The sequence below is a fragment of the Kogia breviceps genome, chromosome 7 (assembly GCF_026419965.1).
Source record: "Kogia breviceps isolate mKogBre1 chromosome 7, mKogBre1 haplotype 1, whole genome shotgun sequence".
In the NCBI taxonomy this organism is placed as follows: Eukaryota; Metazoa; Chordata; class Mammalia; order Artiodactyla; family Physeteridae; genus Kogia; species Kogia breviceps.
Genome location: NC_081316.1, coordinates 21,430,558 through 21,447,398, shown reverse-complemented (window position 1 = coordinate 21,447,398; position 16,841 = coordinate 21,430,558). Strand labels below are relative to the sequence as shown.

Sequence of the window (16,841 nt, the reverse complement as noted above, 5' to 3'; positions counted from 1 at the left end):
CCAGGCCTGAAACTACAGGCCTGAAACTACAGGGGCGTGGCTGCTTTGGGTCCACCCAAGGGCCCTCATCCGGGGGTGCGGTGGCCCCTGCCCTGGCACGGCTGGGCGCCTTGTGGGCGGTGCTGCCACAGGTCCCGGTGGCCTGTCGTTCAGAGCGGGGACTGCCCTGGGAGCCTGGGCGAGCCAGCAGCAGGGGGTACAGGGACCAAGTGGCCCAGCCCCTTGGGCAGGGTGTCAGGGCCGGAGCCCAGAGCGCTGAGGTTCAGGCCAGTCTCCAGCCCCAGCCCGCAAACCAGAGTGGGACAGGGCAGCAAGCGAGCGGCGGCCAGCGTGCACCGGGCACCTGGGGGCTGGCGCCCCTGTCCCCGCCAGGGCCTCGCCCCATGGCTCCTGGGCCCTGAGGGATGGCTGGACAGGGTGTGGGTGCCAGGAACGCCTCACTGGGCTCAGAGCGGCTCAGCACAGGTTGGTGGCCAGGGGCTGACCCACTGCAGGTGGGAGCTGGGTGGCACCAGACCCCGGCCCAGCCCGGAAGGCGAGCGTGCCGGGGATGTGAGGGACGGCTGCTGCCCATGATGGGCAGGGAGGTGCTAAGGCTTGTGGAGGCGAGGCTGTGGCTGGGGTGTGCCCTGTGGACCCTGAGGCTCTCCCGCCGGGATGCGTCCTTCCCGGTGGTGGGTGGGGGACATGGGGGGAAGACAGAGTGGAGAGGGCAAGGGGCAGCGGGGCCCCTGTGAAGACAGAAAGGGGACGTGTGGGGACAGGACAGTGGTCAAAAGGAGGGAGAGGCAGCAAAGGAGGGACTGGACTAGGCAGGAGATGGGGATGTTCGAGGGGTCCTGGGAACCCCAGGCTGCAGATGAAGGAAGGGGCCCCCGGGGGCTGGGTGGAGTGGGCACCGAGTATGGGGGTTGGGGCAGCACTGGCTACCGCCTGCGGCGATCCTTCCGGGAAGGTGGGGGAGGGCAGGCAGGTAAGAGAAGGGAAGAAGGGGAGAAAAGGGAAGAGGAGAGGAAAACCCAGTGAGGAGAGGGAAGGAGGCAGGGGGGCCCCGAGGTGGCATCCCATTCCTGGGCTGGGTCCTCCTGGATGGTGACCCAGGGGCTGTGGGTTTGGGACCCTGGCTGTGCCTCCTTGGGGTGGGGGCCCCCCAATGAGATGCTGCATCTCTGAGCCTCAGTTTCCTTGCCTGTGGAGGGGTCCCTTTGTCCCTTTAATGGGGTCATTCCGGCCGAGTCCCTAGCTCTTGGCCAAGACTTTGGGGACAGAGGACCAGGGTCTGGTGGGACATCCAGAAGCATAGCGCCCCACAGAACCGCTGAGGCCGCCTCCATGCCCCCATCCGTGTGGACAGGGAGGCTGAGGTTCGGGGAGGGTTGGCTGTTGCCCCCGTCCTGGGGGACAGGCAACAGGGTCTGCAGAATCAGAAGACACACAGCCAGGAGTGGCTTGACAAAGAGTCAATTAGGGCCGGTCCAATGGCAAAGCCCCTGCACCCCCAGAATGATCAATCCCGAGGGGTCAGGCATGAAGGAGCACCTCGAAGGAGGGGCTGGGGGCTGGGTGTTGGGGGCTCCGGTGGCAGAAGTGGTGTGGAGGCGTCAGGGAGAGGGCCCCGGTGCCCCGTGCACTTGGGGGCCCAGGGATCTCTGGGAGGGCGGAGCCAGGAGCAGACGGACAGGTGGTCAGAGCCCAGGCGGCACCTACTGCCCAGGTGGGCAGACAGGTTTGGACGACGTGCAGACCCCGGGACTCGGCTGAGGAGGAGAACCCCTTTGGCGCCGAGCGCGGGGAGAGCCATGTGTGGGGCCTTGGGGAGTGGGAGGTGGACCTGGGGCTCCGCACAGGAGGAGGAGGAGGGGGTGGCAGAGGCTCCAGCCGGTGCCAGCCACCGGTCGCGTGGCCTGGAGCGTGCCAGGGCCTGGCCTCGTGAGTGCTCCAAGGGCTGTGCCAGGCAGTCTCAGCTGGGCTCGGCAGCGTCCGGCTCTCCTGGAGGGCCGTCCGGCGCCAGGAGGAGACTGGGCCGGGCCCGGGGATGCGGCTGGAGCTGGTGCTGTGCGGTCGGCCCCCGGGTCCCGTCCCCCGGAGGTCGGCCCGGGTGATGCAGTGTGTAGGCGTAGGGGTGGGCAGGGCGACTCACTGATGTGAAGGATGGGGCGGGGGTGCCTAGGGAGGTCTCCTGGGCTGCCGCGGCATTTGGCCCGGGCCCCTGCGGCGCTGTGGTCAGTGACTCGGAGGGGAAAGGAAAGACCCGTGTGCGCGGGCCACAGGGCAGAGAGGGAGGTGCGGCGAGCGCAGGGCCAGCGCGGCCACAGGCACGCCAGCCTCCCCCAGCCCAGACGGGCAGGCTGATCCGAGCGAAGGGGGGCAGAGGTGTAGAAGAGCCAAGGCAAGGAGGCTGACCATGGAGCCCATCACAAGAGGTAGGCCATCCAGCCAGAGGAGGTGACAGGCTGGGCAGCAGGACACTCAGCTCCGCTCTGGACCCCACTCTGGGGACCCAGTCTTGAGGACCCAGGGGAAGCCTGAGGTAGAGGGGCTCAGGGGTCACATGCCCACTTTCCCGGCTCGGCGGGGTCTTCGGGGCCCAAGGCGTGGGGCTCTGTAGGGCCGAGCTGTGAGAGCGGGTAAAGCCTCACGAGGAGGGTCACAGACTGCTTAGGCAGGGCCGTTTGCCAGTGTGTGGGCGTCTGGGTGACAGTGAACTCCGGCTCGGCACCTTTCCCGTCTGGCTATTTGGTGGGTGTGTGTGGGGGGGTCCACTCGACCAGCCTGGACGGCTTTGGGGCCAGTGGTGTGACGGGCAGGACTGCCCTGCTGTTGTCCCCACCAGCATCAGAGCCTGGCCCCCCGGGGGCTGCGTGGGTCCCAAGGCGGCCGCTGCGTCCCAGGTCTGGGTAGGAGGCAGCAAGGACCCAAGGGTCAGGCACAGCACCGTGGGCAGCAGAGACTGAAGGAGGGATGGGGTCCCATCCAGAGGGCAGGAGGGTGGGGTCTTGCACGGGGTGTGCAGCGGGCGGGCAGCACCAGGGAATGGGGAAGCCGCTACAGGTGAGGGGGCTGGGACAGGTCTGGAGCAGGATGTGCAGCCGGAATCCATGGGAGCAGAAGCCCCTCCCACACCACTCTCTCCTGAAGATGGGGAGGCAGGAGACGGTGCACCTGTCTGGGAGGTACCGGGACTGTGGGTCACACAGTAGAGGGTGGGCTTCACCTCTGGACCCCGGCGGGAGGACGGGAAGAGAGAGGCGGGGCTGTGGTGGGGGTCCCGGCTCTGTCTGCTGTGCCCCATCCATCTCTGCCTCCCTTGGCCACGATCCCCCTCATCGTGTCTTCTAGTGGCCACCTTCCTCTCTCCAAGGGCCTCCTCCCACCCACCGTGGCCCCTTGTCCCTCCAGGCTGGGTGCAGGCACAGGGGCCCCTCACCTGAGAGGACCTCTTGCCAGTGACCACCCCGAAAATAAAGCTTGGATTAGGGCTCCTCTTCTGGGGCCCTCGAGCCACACTGTGGGGTCAGCACTGGTTTTCCTGGCAGCCTCTAAGATCTGTAAGGGCAGAGGAAATGTCACCCATCTCTGGGTCCCTAGCACCTGACAAAACTAAGTGCTGGCAAAGAAAGGGAGGGGGAGGGAAGTGGGGGTGAGGGGAGGGCGTGGGGAGACAGAGGCCCTGGGGATGGAGGAACGGAAGAACAGAGGTCATCCCAGGCAGGCTGAGGGGAGCTGTCCGGGCTGGCTGGGAGGCTGTGGAGCATGTGGCAGATGTCGGGGTGTCGTCCGGGGTAGCCCGGCCCAGGGAGGGAGGCCTGGGCGGTGACGGGGGAGCTGTGGTCCCCTGTCTCCCTTTCCCAGGGGAGACCTCAGGCCCTGCAGCATCACCTCCTGCCTTCTCCTCAGCTCTAAAGTGGGGTGCTGAGCCGGCCAAGAACCAGGCGGTGGAACCGCCCCAGCTGAGCGGGGTCTGGAGCCGGCAGACGTGGCCCCCAGGGGCCAGTGGGGTTAAGGCCCAGAGGAGACGGGAACAGGGGCTTGGCCCGAGGGTCCCTGGTGGCTGGAGGGCTGAGGAAGAGGCAGCGGCAGCCTCCCCAGTTTGCCCCGGGGCTGGCTGGAAAGTCGTGCAGAAGGGGGTCGTTGCCTTTGGGGGCTCTGGGCAGGGCAGCTAGGGGTTTCCCCGAACGAGAGCACCCCCCCCCCAAGAACTGCCCCACTGGGAGGAGATGAAGGGGTGTTGAGCACGGAGGCCACACAGTGAAGCGGCGATTCGGGATTCGGCCTCCTCCGCTGTGAGGAGGGGGCGGTGCCTCCCAGGGGCAGGAGGCAGTGCCGGCGGCGGCGGCGGCGGCGGCGGCGGGGTGGGGTCTGGGCTGACGCACGGTGGATGAACAGGCCCCGCCCACAGGCTGCTCTGGCCTCTGACCCGGGGCCGCCGGCCCAGGTGCCAGAGCCCTCTGCTCCCCCGGGGCTGCGAGGCAGGTGCATTCCTAGGACGGGCAGGACGCGCTGCCCTTCATCTCCGGACCGCCCTAGGGTGCTGTAGCTTCGGGGCACACGAACCCCTGCAGGGCTGGCCTCTCTCCTGCTAGCTTCGGGCTCCCAGAGGCTGTGGCTGGGCCCCCTCCCCCGAGCTCCGGCCCGGTGCCTTGGAGACACAGCCGCCCTGGCCCGCGCCCTTTGGGGTGGCCTCCTCTCTGTGGTTGTGGGGAAAGCCAGCTTTGCAGGTAGATGTCCCCTCATCCAGGGAGGCTTCCCTCACGTGACCTGCTCACAGGGCCAAGAGGGACATGGGGTGGGGTGCGGGCCGGGTCTACCCCTGCTGGGAGTGCAGCCTCCTTCTTGGGGACACAGGTCTGCGGCAGTGCCAGTCGTGGGGAAAAGCGGGAGCTGGGCCCGCCTCGGGGGGTGGTCTCAGTTCTCACCATGCCCAGTGGGTCAGCACCCCGTTTAACGGCTGGGGAGCTTGAGGTTGGGCCTGAGGTCTCACTCTGGGGAGGAGGATCAGGGAGACATGGCAGAGCCACAGCCTGGCACACCTGGCCTCTCCTCCCTCGAGTGCCTGGACTGCTTCCCAGGCCCACCAGCTGCCCCTCCCCGGGCAGCCTGGGCCCTCCCTCCTGCCGGGTGACTGACAGCCATCCCTCCCTCCCCTCCATGCCCCGTCCCTGCGGGCCTCATGGGGGCACCCCGAGGATGGCGACGGGCTCCCCACCTCAGGTCCCCTCCGATCACCCTCCTCCTCCCTGCTTGGAACCTTCGGTCTCGCCCAGACCCACAGCTTAGCCTCTGCACCCAGTCCTCCGGGTCCTGCTCTGCCCCCCGGGTCCTGCCCCACCGTGCTGGGACTGACAGCTGCAGGAAGGCTTGGGAGGAGCTGGCACTCCCGCACCCCCAGCAGGGGGGGACCCTGAGGCCCCCTGGAGGCTGGCCGTGCAGGCTGGGCCTCAGCCATAAACCCCGTGGCCCCTCCCCTGGACAGCAGGCCCTGGAGGTGCCCTGCAGGTCGGGGAGGGGCCGGAGGGAGGGAACCCGGAGGGAGCTTCTGGCCTAGAGCCCCTAGGGGCTTGTTGCTCCCCAGCCTTTCCCTCTCGGGGTCCCCATGGCTCCCCTAGAGGTTATTCATCCCCAGGTGAGCTGAGGCCCCTCCCCACCTGCCATTCCTTCCTACTATCTCCCCGAGGTCCCCACGCACCCCGCACATCCAACTTCAACTCAGTGATCCCCTCACCCTGCACACCCCCCCAGGCTGACCCCTCCCAGGTTCCCACTTCTCCCCTCCTGGGGAGTTCTGGTGGCCTGTCCCTTTGCCCCTGCAGCACCCAGGCTGCAGCTTCCCCCTCCTAACTGCTCCCCCCAACAGCTGGCATCTCCCCCTTCTCCATGTCCCAGCTGGGCCTCCTTCGCAAATGCTGATCTGACAGCACCTGTGCTGGCACGGGCTCACCCAGGGACACCCCACAGGGGAGGCGGGGCACCCTTGGAGCTCTCCCGCCTGCCCGTTGGCCCGGCCTCTGCTCCTGCCCTCAGCCTCTGGGGTCTGACCCACAGACCCCTACTCGTCTTTCAGCCTCAAGTTCAAGTTCGATTCCTGAGCTTCCCTGGACGGTGGGGCGGGGCTTGCCCTGTGGGGTGTCTCCCTGGCATAAGACACCCAGTGGGGTACAGACACGCCCACCCAGGAAGGCACTGCTGAAGGGGGGTGGGCCGGGAGGGGGGCTGGACCAGTGCCAGGGCAGTCGGGAGGGCAGGGGGGTGGTGGCCATGTTCCCAGCAGCCGCGGCTCCCGTGCCCACACCCTCTGCCACCCCACCCACTGCCCACCTGCTCGCTCGGGGCCATCTCTGTGCCTGGCTCACCCCTCACAGCTGCCTGACTGCACGGATGAGTGACAGCCAGCATCTCGGTGCCCGCCGTGGACCCTCCCCTGGGCTGCCTGGGCAGGACCCATGCTGCCCACCAGTGAGGGGCACCCCTGGAGTTGTGGGGTGCAGGTGCTGCCCAGGCACCACTGCCCTCTCCTGAGCTCCCGGCGGGGCCCAGTCTCTGCGCTCGGGGACTGCTCTAAGCCGAGGTGGTTGGGGGTGCGTGCTGTCCCCCAGCCCTGGAAGCCAGGCCGAGTGGCCTCTCTGGGGCTTGGGTCCCCCCACACCCTGTCCCTTCACACGTGGCCTCTGTGGTCACTTGAGGCGCCGGTTGCTCTTCAGATGTCCACCTTGGCGTACAAGACCCCAGGGCGGGGGGCACGGGAGGGGACTGGACACCTTGATGATCACAGGGAGGCAGGGGCCCCCTGCTCTGGCTGGGTGACCGGCCCAGCTCCCCAGGCCTCCCAGCCAGCTCCTGCCCGTGGTGTCCAGGGGACAAAGGCCAGGAGGGTGCCCTGCAGGTCTCAAGGGGAAGTTCCCCGCTTCTGGCCTGGCCCGGTCTGGCCGTCCTCCCTTGGGCCACGGCCCCCCAGCTGAGCCTCAACGCTCTTTCCAGAACGCTGAAAAGCTTTTGCTGCAGAGAAAGCAGGTGGGGCGGCCGTGAGCTGCCTGCAGGGGGCAGAGTCGAGACGGGACCGAGGCTTGATGCCCCTTCTGGAGCCACCACAGGGCAGGGGGGGAAGGAGGTTGGGACAGCGGGGAGGGCCAGACCAGGCCCAGGACTGGCACCGTCGAAGCCTTGGTGGAGACTGGGGGGCTGCGGAGGAAGGAGAGGAGGGGCCCGGTAGGCGGTGGATGTGACCAGCAGGGGTAGCCCCTGAACTTGGGGAGCCCCGCTGAGGACAGCGGGCCATAGCCGGCCGGCCGGGGTCTGTGCACACTCGTGTACCTGGTGGGGCGAGGCGCCGCGCTGGAGCGTGACACAGGGAAAGGGGGTGCAGAGCCCATTCAGCAGCCCCTGGGGCTGAACCCTGGGCGCGCCCGGAGCCAGAGCAGACGCAGGAAAGAGATAATTGCATTTGTGCAGGAACACCAAATCCCTCGCAGCTGCGCACGGGCTGAGCCAGGGCCACGGGCGGGCCGGCCAGCCGACGCCAGCATCCTGACAGCTCCGCCGAGCGTGCCAAGGGGTCTGGGCCGCCGGCCGGGGGCGCCTTTCCCAGGCCAGAGGCCCCCACCCCACCCCAGGAGAGCCGCCCCCCTCTCAGTTCCCAGAACGAAACCCAGCTGTGGAACAGCGAGGGGGTGAGGTCATGGGAGGGGCCAGGAGGGGCCGCATTACTCACATCCTGGGGCAGGCGGGCGGGAAGGGAGGAGGCCCGGAGGAAAGGGGCTGAGCCGGCTCCGTCCTTGGGCCTCTGGGTCAGGGGCTGGGGGCCATCGCAGCCTCTCCCAGAGTGGGCCTTTGGCGAGACCCCTGGAGACCCCTACCCTGCTGCCCCGCTCTGCCCCCCCCGAGCTCCCTGCTGCTGAGGGCTCGGAGGTCACACGGAGATGGCGGGGAGCAGGGGTGACCCGTGGAGGGGCCAGCTCCTCAGGAGTAATGTTCTCAGAAAACATGCCTTGGCCTCTGGCCAGGCGCGTTGTCAGGACGACGGCAGGAAAACACCAAACAGTGTGCCGGGGCCCCCTGGAGGGGCCTGGGGGCCTGGGCCTGCCACCTTGCCCTCACCTTGTTCCCTTGCCCTAGTCTGTCAGCACGTGGACGTCCGTGTGCACACGTGTGTGCACGCGTGTGCCTGGTAGGAGGCGTCGGGACCCACGCGTGGAGTGTGGGGGTGTGTGCCCACGTGGGCCTGAGTGCTGGGCTCAGGAGAAAGTGTGTACGTACACGTGTGCGTTCCTGCCACATGTGCGTGTGCGTGTTTGTGTGTGTGTGTGTGTGCGTGCGTGTGTGCCAGGGAGGCCCGCTGTGCATTGCGTGCTTGAGTGCAGGCCTGCGTGGGGCTTTGCTGGCCAGGACACATCCCCTACCTGTGGGCTGACCAGACCATGTGGCCTGTGCACTCAGCCGTGCCCATGAAGGGTCCCCGGGCTTGGGGGAGGGGTCCGGAGAGAGGCCCCACCTGGCCCCACCCGCACATGCCACCGGGGGCCCGTGCACACGCCCCCAGCACCACACATTGGCCAAAAAGTCCCAAACGCCCAACACACCCGTGGGCGTGTGCCGCTTGGACATGGCAGTGAGAGGGAGGCAGTGCCGGTCTCACCCCTTGGAGGAACCCCCCGGGCGCCCCCAGGCTGCCCCAGGAGAGGGCTGTGGACACCTTCCTCCCTCCACTGTCCAGCTGGAGGGGCGCTGGCGCCCATGGTGGGGAGGAGCCCTGGGCCCTAGGCCCCCAACATCCCCGAGATCACCCCAGGCACTTCCTCCCCAGACGGGATGTGGCCCCCAGCCCCCAGCCGAGGGCCTGGAGCGGGAGGCTGATGGGAGCCAGGTGTGGGGGATTAAGTGGCTCCCTGGGGCCCGGGTGGGGAGGGGGTGGGAGCCAAAGTCGCTTCTGAGGAGCGACACGGGGCGGGGGGTGGACTGGGGGTGCCGAGGGCTGGGCAGGCAGCTCGGTTTGCGTGGCTGGGGTCCCGTGTGGCTGCCGCGGGGGGAGCGGGCCTCGAGCTGGGGCTACGGAGGGGCCTGGCTTTTGTCTGGGAGGCTCTGAGGAGACCTAGGAGAGATTAGATCATGTGCTGGCACGGCTGCCGAGACCACAGAGCCGGCCCGCCCTGGCCAGGGGACGGGGGCCCTGGAGGAGCGGCTGCGGGGTCAGGCGGGGGACACGGCAGGAAGGGGCTGAGACCCCGGCTCGGGACAGTGAACGCTGTAGAGCGGAGACCCAGGACCCCTCTCCCGGGCTCTGGGGGAGCTGGGGCAGGCAGGCCGTGCCAGCTGGCCAAGGCCCGCGGTGCCCACCGGATGCCAACAGCCCGAGATCTGCCGTTGGCCTGGCCCCGGACCCCCGGTCTCAGGCCGACCCTGTGTAGACCCTAGGGAGGAACCCCGGGAAGTGTGGGAGTGGGGCACCCCGCACCCGGCTCTGCGTGGGCCTCAGTTTCCCCATTGACGGTACAGCCCAGAGAGACTCCGCACGGGGGCCGGGGGCAGGGCCGGGGCTGGTGTTGGGTGAGCTGAGAGGTCAGGTCCCGGCTGAGGGCAGGCCCTTTTCGGGTCCTCTAGCAGGACCGCTGTCTCCCAAAGCGCTGTGCCCCTGTGGGGCGGGAAGGATCGCCCCTGCTGGGATGGTCGCGTTAGGGGCGCGGCTGCCTAGCTGGGCCACCTCTGGCCTGACCTCAGCCCAGGCCACCAGCGCCCAAGTGGCCGAGGCTGCAGTCACTTGACTCGGGTGGAACGAACGAGTGACCCCAGCTGTCCGGCAGCCATGGCCAGCTCTCTGCACCTCAGCAGGCTCTTCCCGTGCCCTCTGGGCCCTGCCGGGGGCCAAAGCTACACTGGCCAGTGTCCTGGCTCCCCCAGGGTCCAGGGATCCAGCCTGCTGGAAGAGGGCGAAGGGTCTCATCCCATCCTTGGGGTTTCCCCAGATCTGTCTGACGCTGGGGCCCCCACGTCACCAGGAGGCACGTGGGCGTCCAGAGACCAACAGAGCCCCGGGGCCTCCCCTAACCCGAGGACACCTTCCCGACCACCTCTCAAGGTCTCTGCTTTAAAGATGGGGAAACTGAGGCCTAGAGAGGCCATGCTGGGGCCTGCTGGGATGGGGGAAGTGGGGTACAGGCCCCGGTGTTGACTATTTCTCCGTGTCCCTCAGGATCGCCACTCAGTGGAGCGTGGAAGACGAGGAGGATGCCGCCCAGGGGCAGTGCCAGCAGCTTCGGGCCCAGGATGAGGCTGAAGGAGGCCAGTCCCTGGAGCGGCCGGAAGAGGAGAAGCTGTAAGCCGACACTGCCAGCTCGCTTTCCCTTCTCCCGTGGGCAGGGGGGTCCTCTGGGGGTCAGGCCCTGGCCTGGAGGCCCCAGAGCAGCTGAGACGAGGGGGACGGGGTCCAGCCCTGGGACCCGGGCGGGGGGCTGGGGGTGGCCTTAGGGTGAGGGTCGTTGCAGCCCCAAGTGCCAGCGGAGTCTGCTGGACACCTGGCCGGAGACGTGTGGAGCCACCCCCTACCGGCCAGCCTCCCGGGGTCCTGACTCAGGCCCTGGTCACCCTGCACGGTCCCCCTCGCTTGGACTGAGTCTGAGTGCAGCTGTGGGGCCCTGGGCCCCGAGCCCCTTGCCCTAGTCCTTGCTGTCTGTGACTCACTGAGGCCACATCCAACTTGGCGGGCCGAGGGCCGGCTTGTTCCCTCCCGGGGCCCAGGAGGCCGCTGTAGCTGGGCTGGGCTGTTTTTCCAATAATGCTCCCCTCCTCCCGGCCCTGTTTTGTTCCATTTTCTCCGAGTCAGCAGCTCTGGGTGGAGGGGGTGCTGTAGCGGTCAAGGCCCCGCGGGCCAGCTCCCTGGCCTAGCAGGCAGGGGCTGGGGGCAGGCAGGGACCACCGGGCCACAGGCCTGCCATCGGGGACAGGGTGCAAGGCTCAGCCGGGAGAGCACGGGGAAACTCGGCACCCACGGGCGGGGACCGTATGTAGCAGGGAGAGACACAGCCCAGCGTTTGGGGAGCCCCAGGCTGAGCGGGGAGACACAGCCCTGTTCTTGGGGAGCCCTGGCTTCATAGCGTGTGGGCCAATCTTGGCCTGAGGTAGCCCCAGTCTGTGGGGGAGACACAATCCTGCCCTCAGGGATTCTCTGACAAGGGGATCCTCGGCCCAGCCGTGGGGTGCTGCCCCTGGGATAGATGGGCTCTCCCGCACTCAGAGCCCAGGGTCTGAGAGAGGGAGGTGGTGTGGACGGGGGTGTCGGCCCCCCACCCCGCATCTGGCCCAGCCCTGAGAACGTGCCTGCTCTTTCAGCCTCAGCCCGAAGCCCCCGGAGGGCCCTGAACTGGACGAGGATGAGGGTTTCGGCGACTGGTCCCAGAAGCCAGAGCGGCGGCTGCAGCGCTGGGGGGCTGCGGAGACCCCGGGCGGAGGGACCCCCCCTCGGGGCGAGAGTCCGGAGCTGGGGCAGGAGGAAGACAGGCAAGCGGGGGTCAGAGCGTGGAGGTGGGGGGCTCTGTGCACGCCCCCCAACCTGTGTCCGAGCAACTGCTTCTGGTCCCTTCCCCCCAGCAGCCCCCCAAAATGTCCCCATGGCCGTAGGGGGACAAGGAGGAAGAGAACGAGACGGGAGGGCGGCGGCGGGGGTGCTGTGCTGCGGGTGGGACAGCAGGAATCTGGCCCCCGGGCTCCCCAGGGCCCCCGGGCCCCATCCAGACCAGCTGCGGCCGGCCGGGCTGTGGCTCCATCAGCACATCTGCAGCCCGCTGACGTCAGGGAGGCCCTGCGCCCCCGCCGCCGCCCCTTCCTCCCCCGGGGCAGCGAGCTCCATTCCCACGGAGGGGAGCAGGTATTTCCAGATGTGCGGCCGCCAGTCGGCCTGGGGGACAAGCTTTCCAGATGTGCAGACGCTCTGAACCAGGGCAGGCAGGGGGAGGGGCCCTGGGCTGGGGTCTGCTCCGGAGCCTCACGCGCCCCCACCCCGGGGGTCTGAGCTGCTCTCAGCACCCCACAGGCCGGGCTCAGGGGCCCGGCTCTGCTCGGGAGCTCCAGGCTCGGCGCCCTGTGGCCTCGAGGGTCGCCGGAGCCCCTGTGGGCCACCTCCCGTCCCCTCCAAGGCCCCTGAAGCAGCCCCGAGCTCTCGCTAAGACCCCTGCCGTCCCTCCACCACCCCTTCCCATCCATGGCCAGAGCCAGCTGCCTGGCCGGGCCCTGCTCCTGGCGTGGCCCTCTGCCCACGGCCGCCCTCCAGGCCTCAGTTTCCCTCATCTGTCTCTGGGGGTCAGAGCACACTCTGCATTTCTGAGCTGGGGTCGGGGGGCGGGGGCAGGAGGGTGGCCTGTCCACTGACGCTGGCGCTGGGATGGCTGCAGCCCGTTCCCTTTGTCCCCAACTGGCCGCCCAACAGCAGGGGGCACTATAGCTCTTCTGTGGACCCTCCTGCTCTCGCCAGGCCTCCCTGCCCCCCGCACCTGCCTGGCCTCCTGTAGCCCAGCTGAATGGGCCCTCTGTGAGCCTGCCGCTGGCTCGGACCCCGGCCCACCTTGGGTGGTGGTCTGGGTCTTGGCTGGCACGAACACCAAGGGGCCTGAAATCATGGAAAATGCGAGAATTTCCCATCTTCTTCTCCAGGTTCTGTCCCGCTCCAGTGCAGAGTCGCACAGGCTGCCAGCGGCTGGCCCCCCCCGCCGCCCCCCACAGCCAGCCTGGTCAGCCCTGCTCCTCGGGGCTGCGGTCCTCGCTGTGAGCCCAGCCCTTGCCTTGTCCCTCAGTTGACCAGCCCCCAAACAAGCCTCAGACCCCACCTAGCTCCCACCTGCCGCCCAGGCCCACTTTGCCCCAACACGGAGCAGGCCAGGAGCAGGGGGCCCAGGCAGCCCCAGCCCCAGGAGGCCAGCCAGCAGGGTGTACACCGAGAAGCCAGACACGGGCCGGGGCTGGTCCTGAGGGCCTGGAGCCTGGGACTAGCCTCAGTGTGCAGGGAAGGGGCAGTGGGTGCTGGTCACATGGCCCCGGGGACAGAGGGCAGGCTCTGAGGTCCTTGGGCTCATTTCCCCAAAGAGGCTGGGGTCTCGAGATTCCTGGGCGCTTAACTGGTCTGACTGCCCATCTTACAGGGGGGGAAACTGAGGCTTGGAAACGGGAAGGGACTCGAAGTGATCAAACGACCTTCAATCTATTGGATTGCCTCCCCCTCCCCGCCACAGGCCCCGCCAGCACACCTTTGGGAGCCAGGGTGGCGACGAACTGACCCCAGCCGGGGTCTGTCTGGAGGAGCTGCATCTGAGCCCCGACTCAGAGCCCCAGGAGGGGCCGGGAACAGAGGACACAGAGCCCAAAGGCCCCGAGGGACCCGTCCAGGGCAGCCCAGGGCTGGCAGAGACCAAGGAGGCCAATGAACAGGTGCTGGTGGCTCCCCAAAGGGTCCGGGCCCACCCCGGCCCCCGGGCTTCTCCTGCCTCTGCTACCTGCACGCCCTGAGGGCCTCGTGGGACGGGCCCAGAGGGAGCCGGCACCCTTGCAGTCTCAGAGGGTGGTGGGGTTGGTGACTCTGCCTGATGGAACAACGCTTTCCCGGACTCACCAGCTCCTGCTGTGGAGAATTCCAAAACCAGAGAATGGCAGGGTGGGAAAGGACCTGAGGCCCAGAGAGGGGAAAGTGTTTCCTTCAGCCAGTCCCGGGTGGGGCAGGAGGGGTGCAAAGGGGGCGATCATTCAGAGCCCGTAACCTCAGACGTTCTGTCCCCAGCACCAGAGATGCCAGCAGCGCAGGACACCCAGCCCCTTGGTCTTGGAGGGGATGGAACCGGGCTCGCCTCCCCTGAGCCCCAGCACCAAAGTAGGTTAAGCCCCAAAGCCTAGTCCTCTGTCCCGGACTCATGACCAATGACAGTCCCAGAGAGGCAGCCACAGGGCAGCTCCAGGACAGGAGCACAGCCTGCTCCTTCTCTGCCAGGCTGGCTCTCAACAGAGCCTCGTGAAATGCATAAACTGGGAGTGGGACTGGTGGGTGGGAGCAGCGGGGAGGGGTGGGCTGGGGACCTTGCTCTGGCTTCGGAGGCTCAATCTCCGCCCGCCTTCCACAGCTCAGTGACAGAACTGAGTCCCTGCACCGCTCCATTCAGAAGAGGTATGTCTGGTGGCTTCCCAGGCAGGATGCGGGGTTCTCCAAGGGAGGGTTGAAGAGGGGACCCAATAGGTGGAGATCTGGGAGCCCGAGAAAGCTCTGGTAGGAGCTCAGGGTGGGCATAGAAGCTGAGTGAGGGGGCCGGGGCCATGACCCTTCTCCGCTCCTGCAGTAACAGTGTGAAGAAGTCCCAGCCAGCCCTGCCCATCTCCACGATTGATGAGCGGCTAGAGCAGTACACCCAGGCCATCGAGGTGTGTACAGGTCCCCTCCACTTCTGCTCCATCCAACCAATGTCTCCATCCAACCAACTACTGTCCTTTCACCTACACTCTTCCATCCAACCAACATCCCTTTATCCAACCAACCCACTCCATCCAACCAAGGTCCCTCCATTGATCCTACAAGCTCCCCCCATCCAACTAACTAACACCCTTTTATTCAACTAACACTCTTCCATCCAATCTACACCCCTCCATCCAACCAACACCTTTCCATCCAACCCACATCCCTCCATCCAACCAACACCGCTCCATCCTATCAATGTCTTTCCATTCAGTCAGTGTCCTTTCATCCAACCGATGCTTTTTGTTTGACCAACGTTCCTCTACACAACCAACACCACTCCCTCCAACCAAGGCACTTTCATCCAATTAACTCCCCTCCATCCAACCATCATTCCATCCAACCAACACCCTTCCATTCAACCCCTGCTCCTCCAACCCTGTGCCAGGAACAGCACGAGGACAGCCCCACATTTGTCTCGTGTCTCACCCATCACCTGTGCTCTGCAGAACAAGGGGGGTGTTTCACAAGTACACAGAGGGGAGGAAGGCACGTTTTCCCGGAGTGCCTTCTTCCAGCCCTGCGTTGGAAAAGCAGTCCTGGGGGAATGCAACCATACAGAGGACGTCCTCTGTGCGCCGAAGCGGCTCACACAGGCCTCTCTGATGTGTTCCATGTGGCTGTCCAGTAAAGTGGTGCTGGGCTCTGTCTCCTCTGCAGACCTCTGGCCGGACCTCAAAGCTAGCCCGCCAGCCATCCATCGAGCTGCCCAGCATGGCCGTGGCGAGCACCAAGAGCCGCTGGGAGATGGGAGAGGTGCAGGCTCAGTCCTCTGCCAAGTCCCCCTCCTGCAAGGTAGGCTCCCATTTGGGGCACGGCTAGGGCCCCTCTGGAAGGCCAGTGTGAGACTGTCCAGGCTGAAGCAGGGGCAGAGGACACAGTGGTGCATGGGGGATGGGGTCGCCAGGCTGGCCCCTGTGGAGGGCTGGGCGGGAAGGCTGCTGGGCCAGGTGAAGATCGACGGTGTCACCTTCCCTTGCCGGCCTCTTCCCCTGGGCTGTCACCCCAGGGGGCAGGTGTGTGGGCCCCGGGGCCCTGGCCCTGCGAGGCCAGGCAGGAGAAGTGACCGGGGCTCCAAGCCCCCAAGTCAGGGCTCTGCCCCTGTGACGTGGCCGCCTTCTGCCCCCAGGATATTGTAGCTGGAGACATGAGCAAGAAGAGCCTCTGGGAGCAGAAAGGAGGCCCCAAGGCTTCCCCGACGCTTAAGGTAGAGTCGGAATGTGATTGATGCGGGAGGGCGGGTCCAGTGGCGGAGAGGGGAGAGGAGGTGCCCTCAGCGCACCTGGGGGGGCTTCCAAGAGGCAGCGCCATCTCCCTCTGCGTCCCTCACCTTTGCTCTCCACCTCCTTCTCCTTGCCCGACAGAGCACCCTGTCTGCAAAGAGGTACAAGTTTGTGGCCACTGGACACGGGAAGTACGAGAAAGTGCTCGTGGACGAGGGCTCAGCGCCCTAGGCCATCCTTCTTGGTGAGTCGGGGGCAGCGGCCAGAGCGTGATGTGTCATGGGTGACGTGTGCCGCTCTGGTGTGGGTGGCAGGGACTGCAAGGTGATGCGTGAGGGCTGAATGCCCGGCCTCAGAGCTGCCCAGGGCCTGCCTCTGCTGGTCTCCAGCCCACAGACCTGTGCCCCCTCCCACCCCCACCCTTCCCTGCCTCCTGCCCTGCCCCTGTTCCCCACAGGGAAGCTCAGACTCCCTGCTGGGAGGAGGCCGTGGTGTCCCAACTGGGCTCCTTGGGCAGGTGAGCCCGTCCCGGCCAGCACGGGGCGCGCATGGCAGGAGGGGAATGACATGGAGCCCCGGGAGCCCGGGGCCCCACCCGGCAGTGGGCTGAGGGTTTCAAAGGAGCCAGAGCCTTGTCCTTGCCTCCTGCCCCAGTGGGGAGCCGTTCCCATTTCCACCACCCACCCCGTCACCTGGTGAAGTCAGAAGGGTGACCAGCTGCCATGGTTACACACACATTTATTAGCGGCCTGGCTCCCAGGATCCGTTTACAGCATCCCTCGTGTCCCCCTCCTGACGGCTTCCTCCCCTTCCGGGTCCTGCTCCCGGGGCTGTGGCTGGAGCTTCCCCCCAGCACCTCCGTGTCCCTCTCGCATCACGGCTGCCCTGTCTGAGCCCCAGCGCTTGTCCCGAGTCAGACCCCAGCTGAGTGCAGACTGGGGGTCCCCAGAGCTGCATGAGGCCTGGGGTCCCCGTCGCTGTCCCCTCCAGGCCACGGCCCCCCCTCACCCACTTGGCCAGGCTGACTTCCGACCTCCCTCCTCATCCAGCATCTAGGCTGAGACCCCACCCCTTTGTCTCCCATCAGCGAGTCCCCCTCAAGCTCTGCATCCAGGCGGGGGAAGCAGAGGTGGCAGAGAAGGGGT

General features: G+C 67.1%; 1 protein-coding gene across 5 annotated transcripts in view; it reads left to right on the top strand.

Annotated features, from left to right (window-relative positions):
• Window positions 1-16,841, top strand: part of LSP1 (lymphocyte specific protein 1) — a 35,439-nt gene that overhangs the window by 14,989 nt on the left and 3,609 nt on the right. For 2 of the 5 annotated variants that reach the window (XM_059067986.2, XM_059067987.2), the window contains exons 2-10: window positions 10,181-10,303; window positions 11,317-11,484; window positions 13,209-13,404; window positions 13,751-13,840; window positions 14,088-14,131; window positions 14,301-14,382; window positions 15,134-15,268; window positions 15,603-15,680; window positions 15,838-15,940. In XM_059067986.2, the coding sequence (XP_058923969.1) occupies window positions 10,181-10,303; window positions 11,317-11,484; window positions 13,209-13,404; window positions 13,751-13,840; window positions 14,088-14,131; window positions 14,301-14,382; window positions 15,134-15,268; window positions 15,603-15,680; window positions 15,838-15,927 (1,006 nt within the window). In that variant the 3' untranslated portion in view covers window positions 15,928-15,940. Of the gene's footprint in view, window positions 1-147; window positions 536-1,897; window positions 2,089-3,123; window positions 3,174-10,180; window positions 10,304-11,316; window positions 11,485-13,208; window positions 13,405-13,750; window positions 13,841-14,087; window positions 14,132-14,300; window positions 14,383-15,133; window positions 15,269-15,602; window positions 15,681-15,837; window positions 15,941-16,841 lie in introns of those variants that run through there. The other 3 variants (XM_067037852.1, XM_059067988.2, XM_067037851.1) reach the window with 3 other exon arrangements.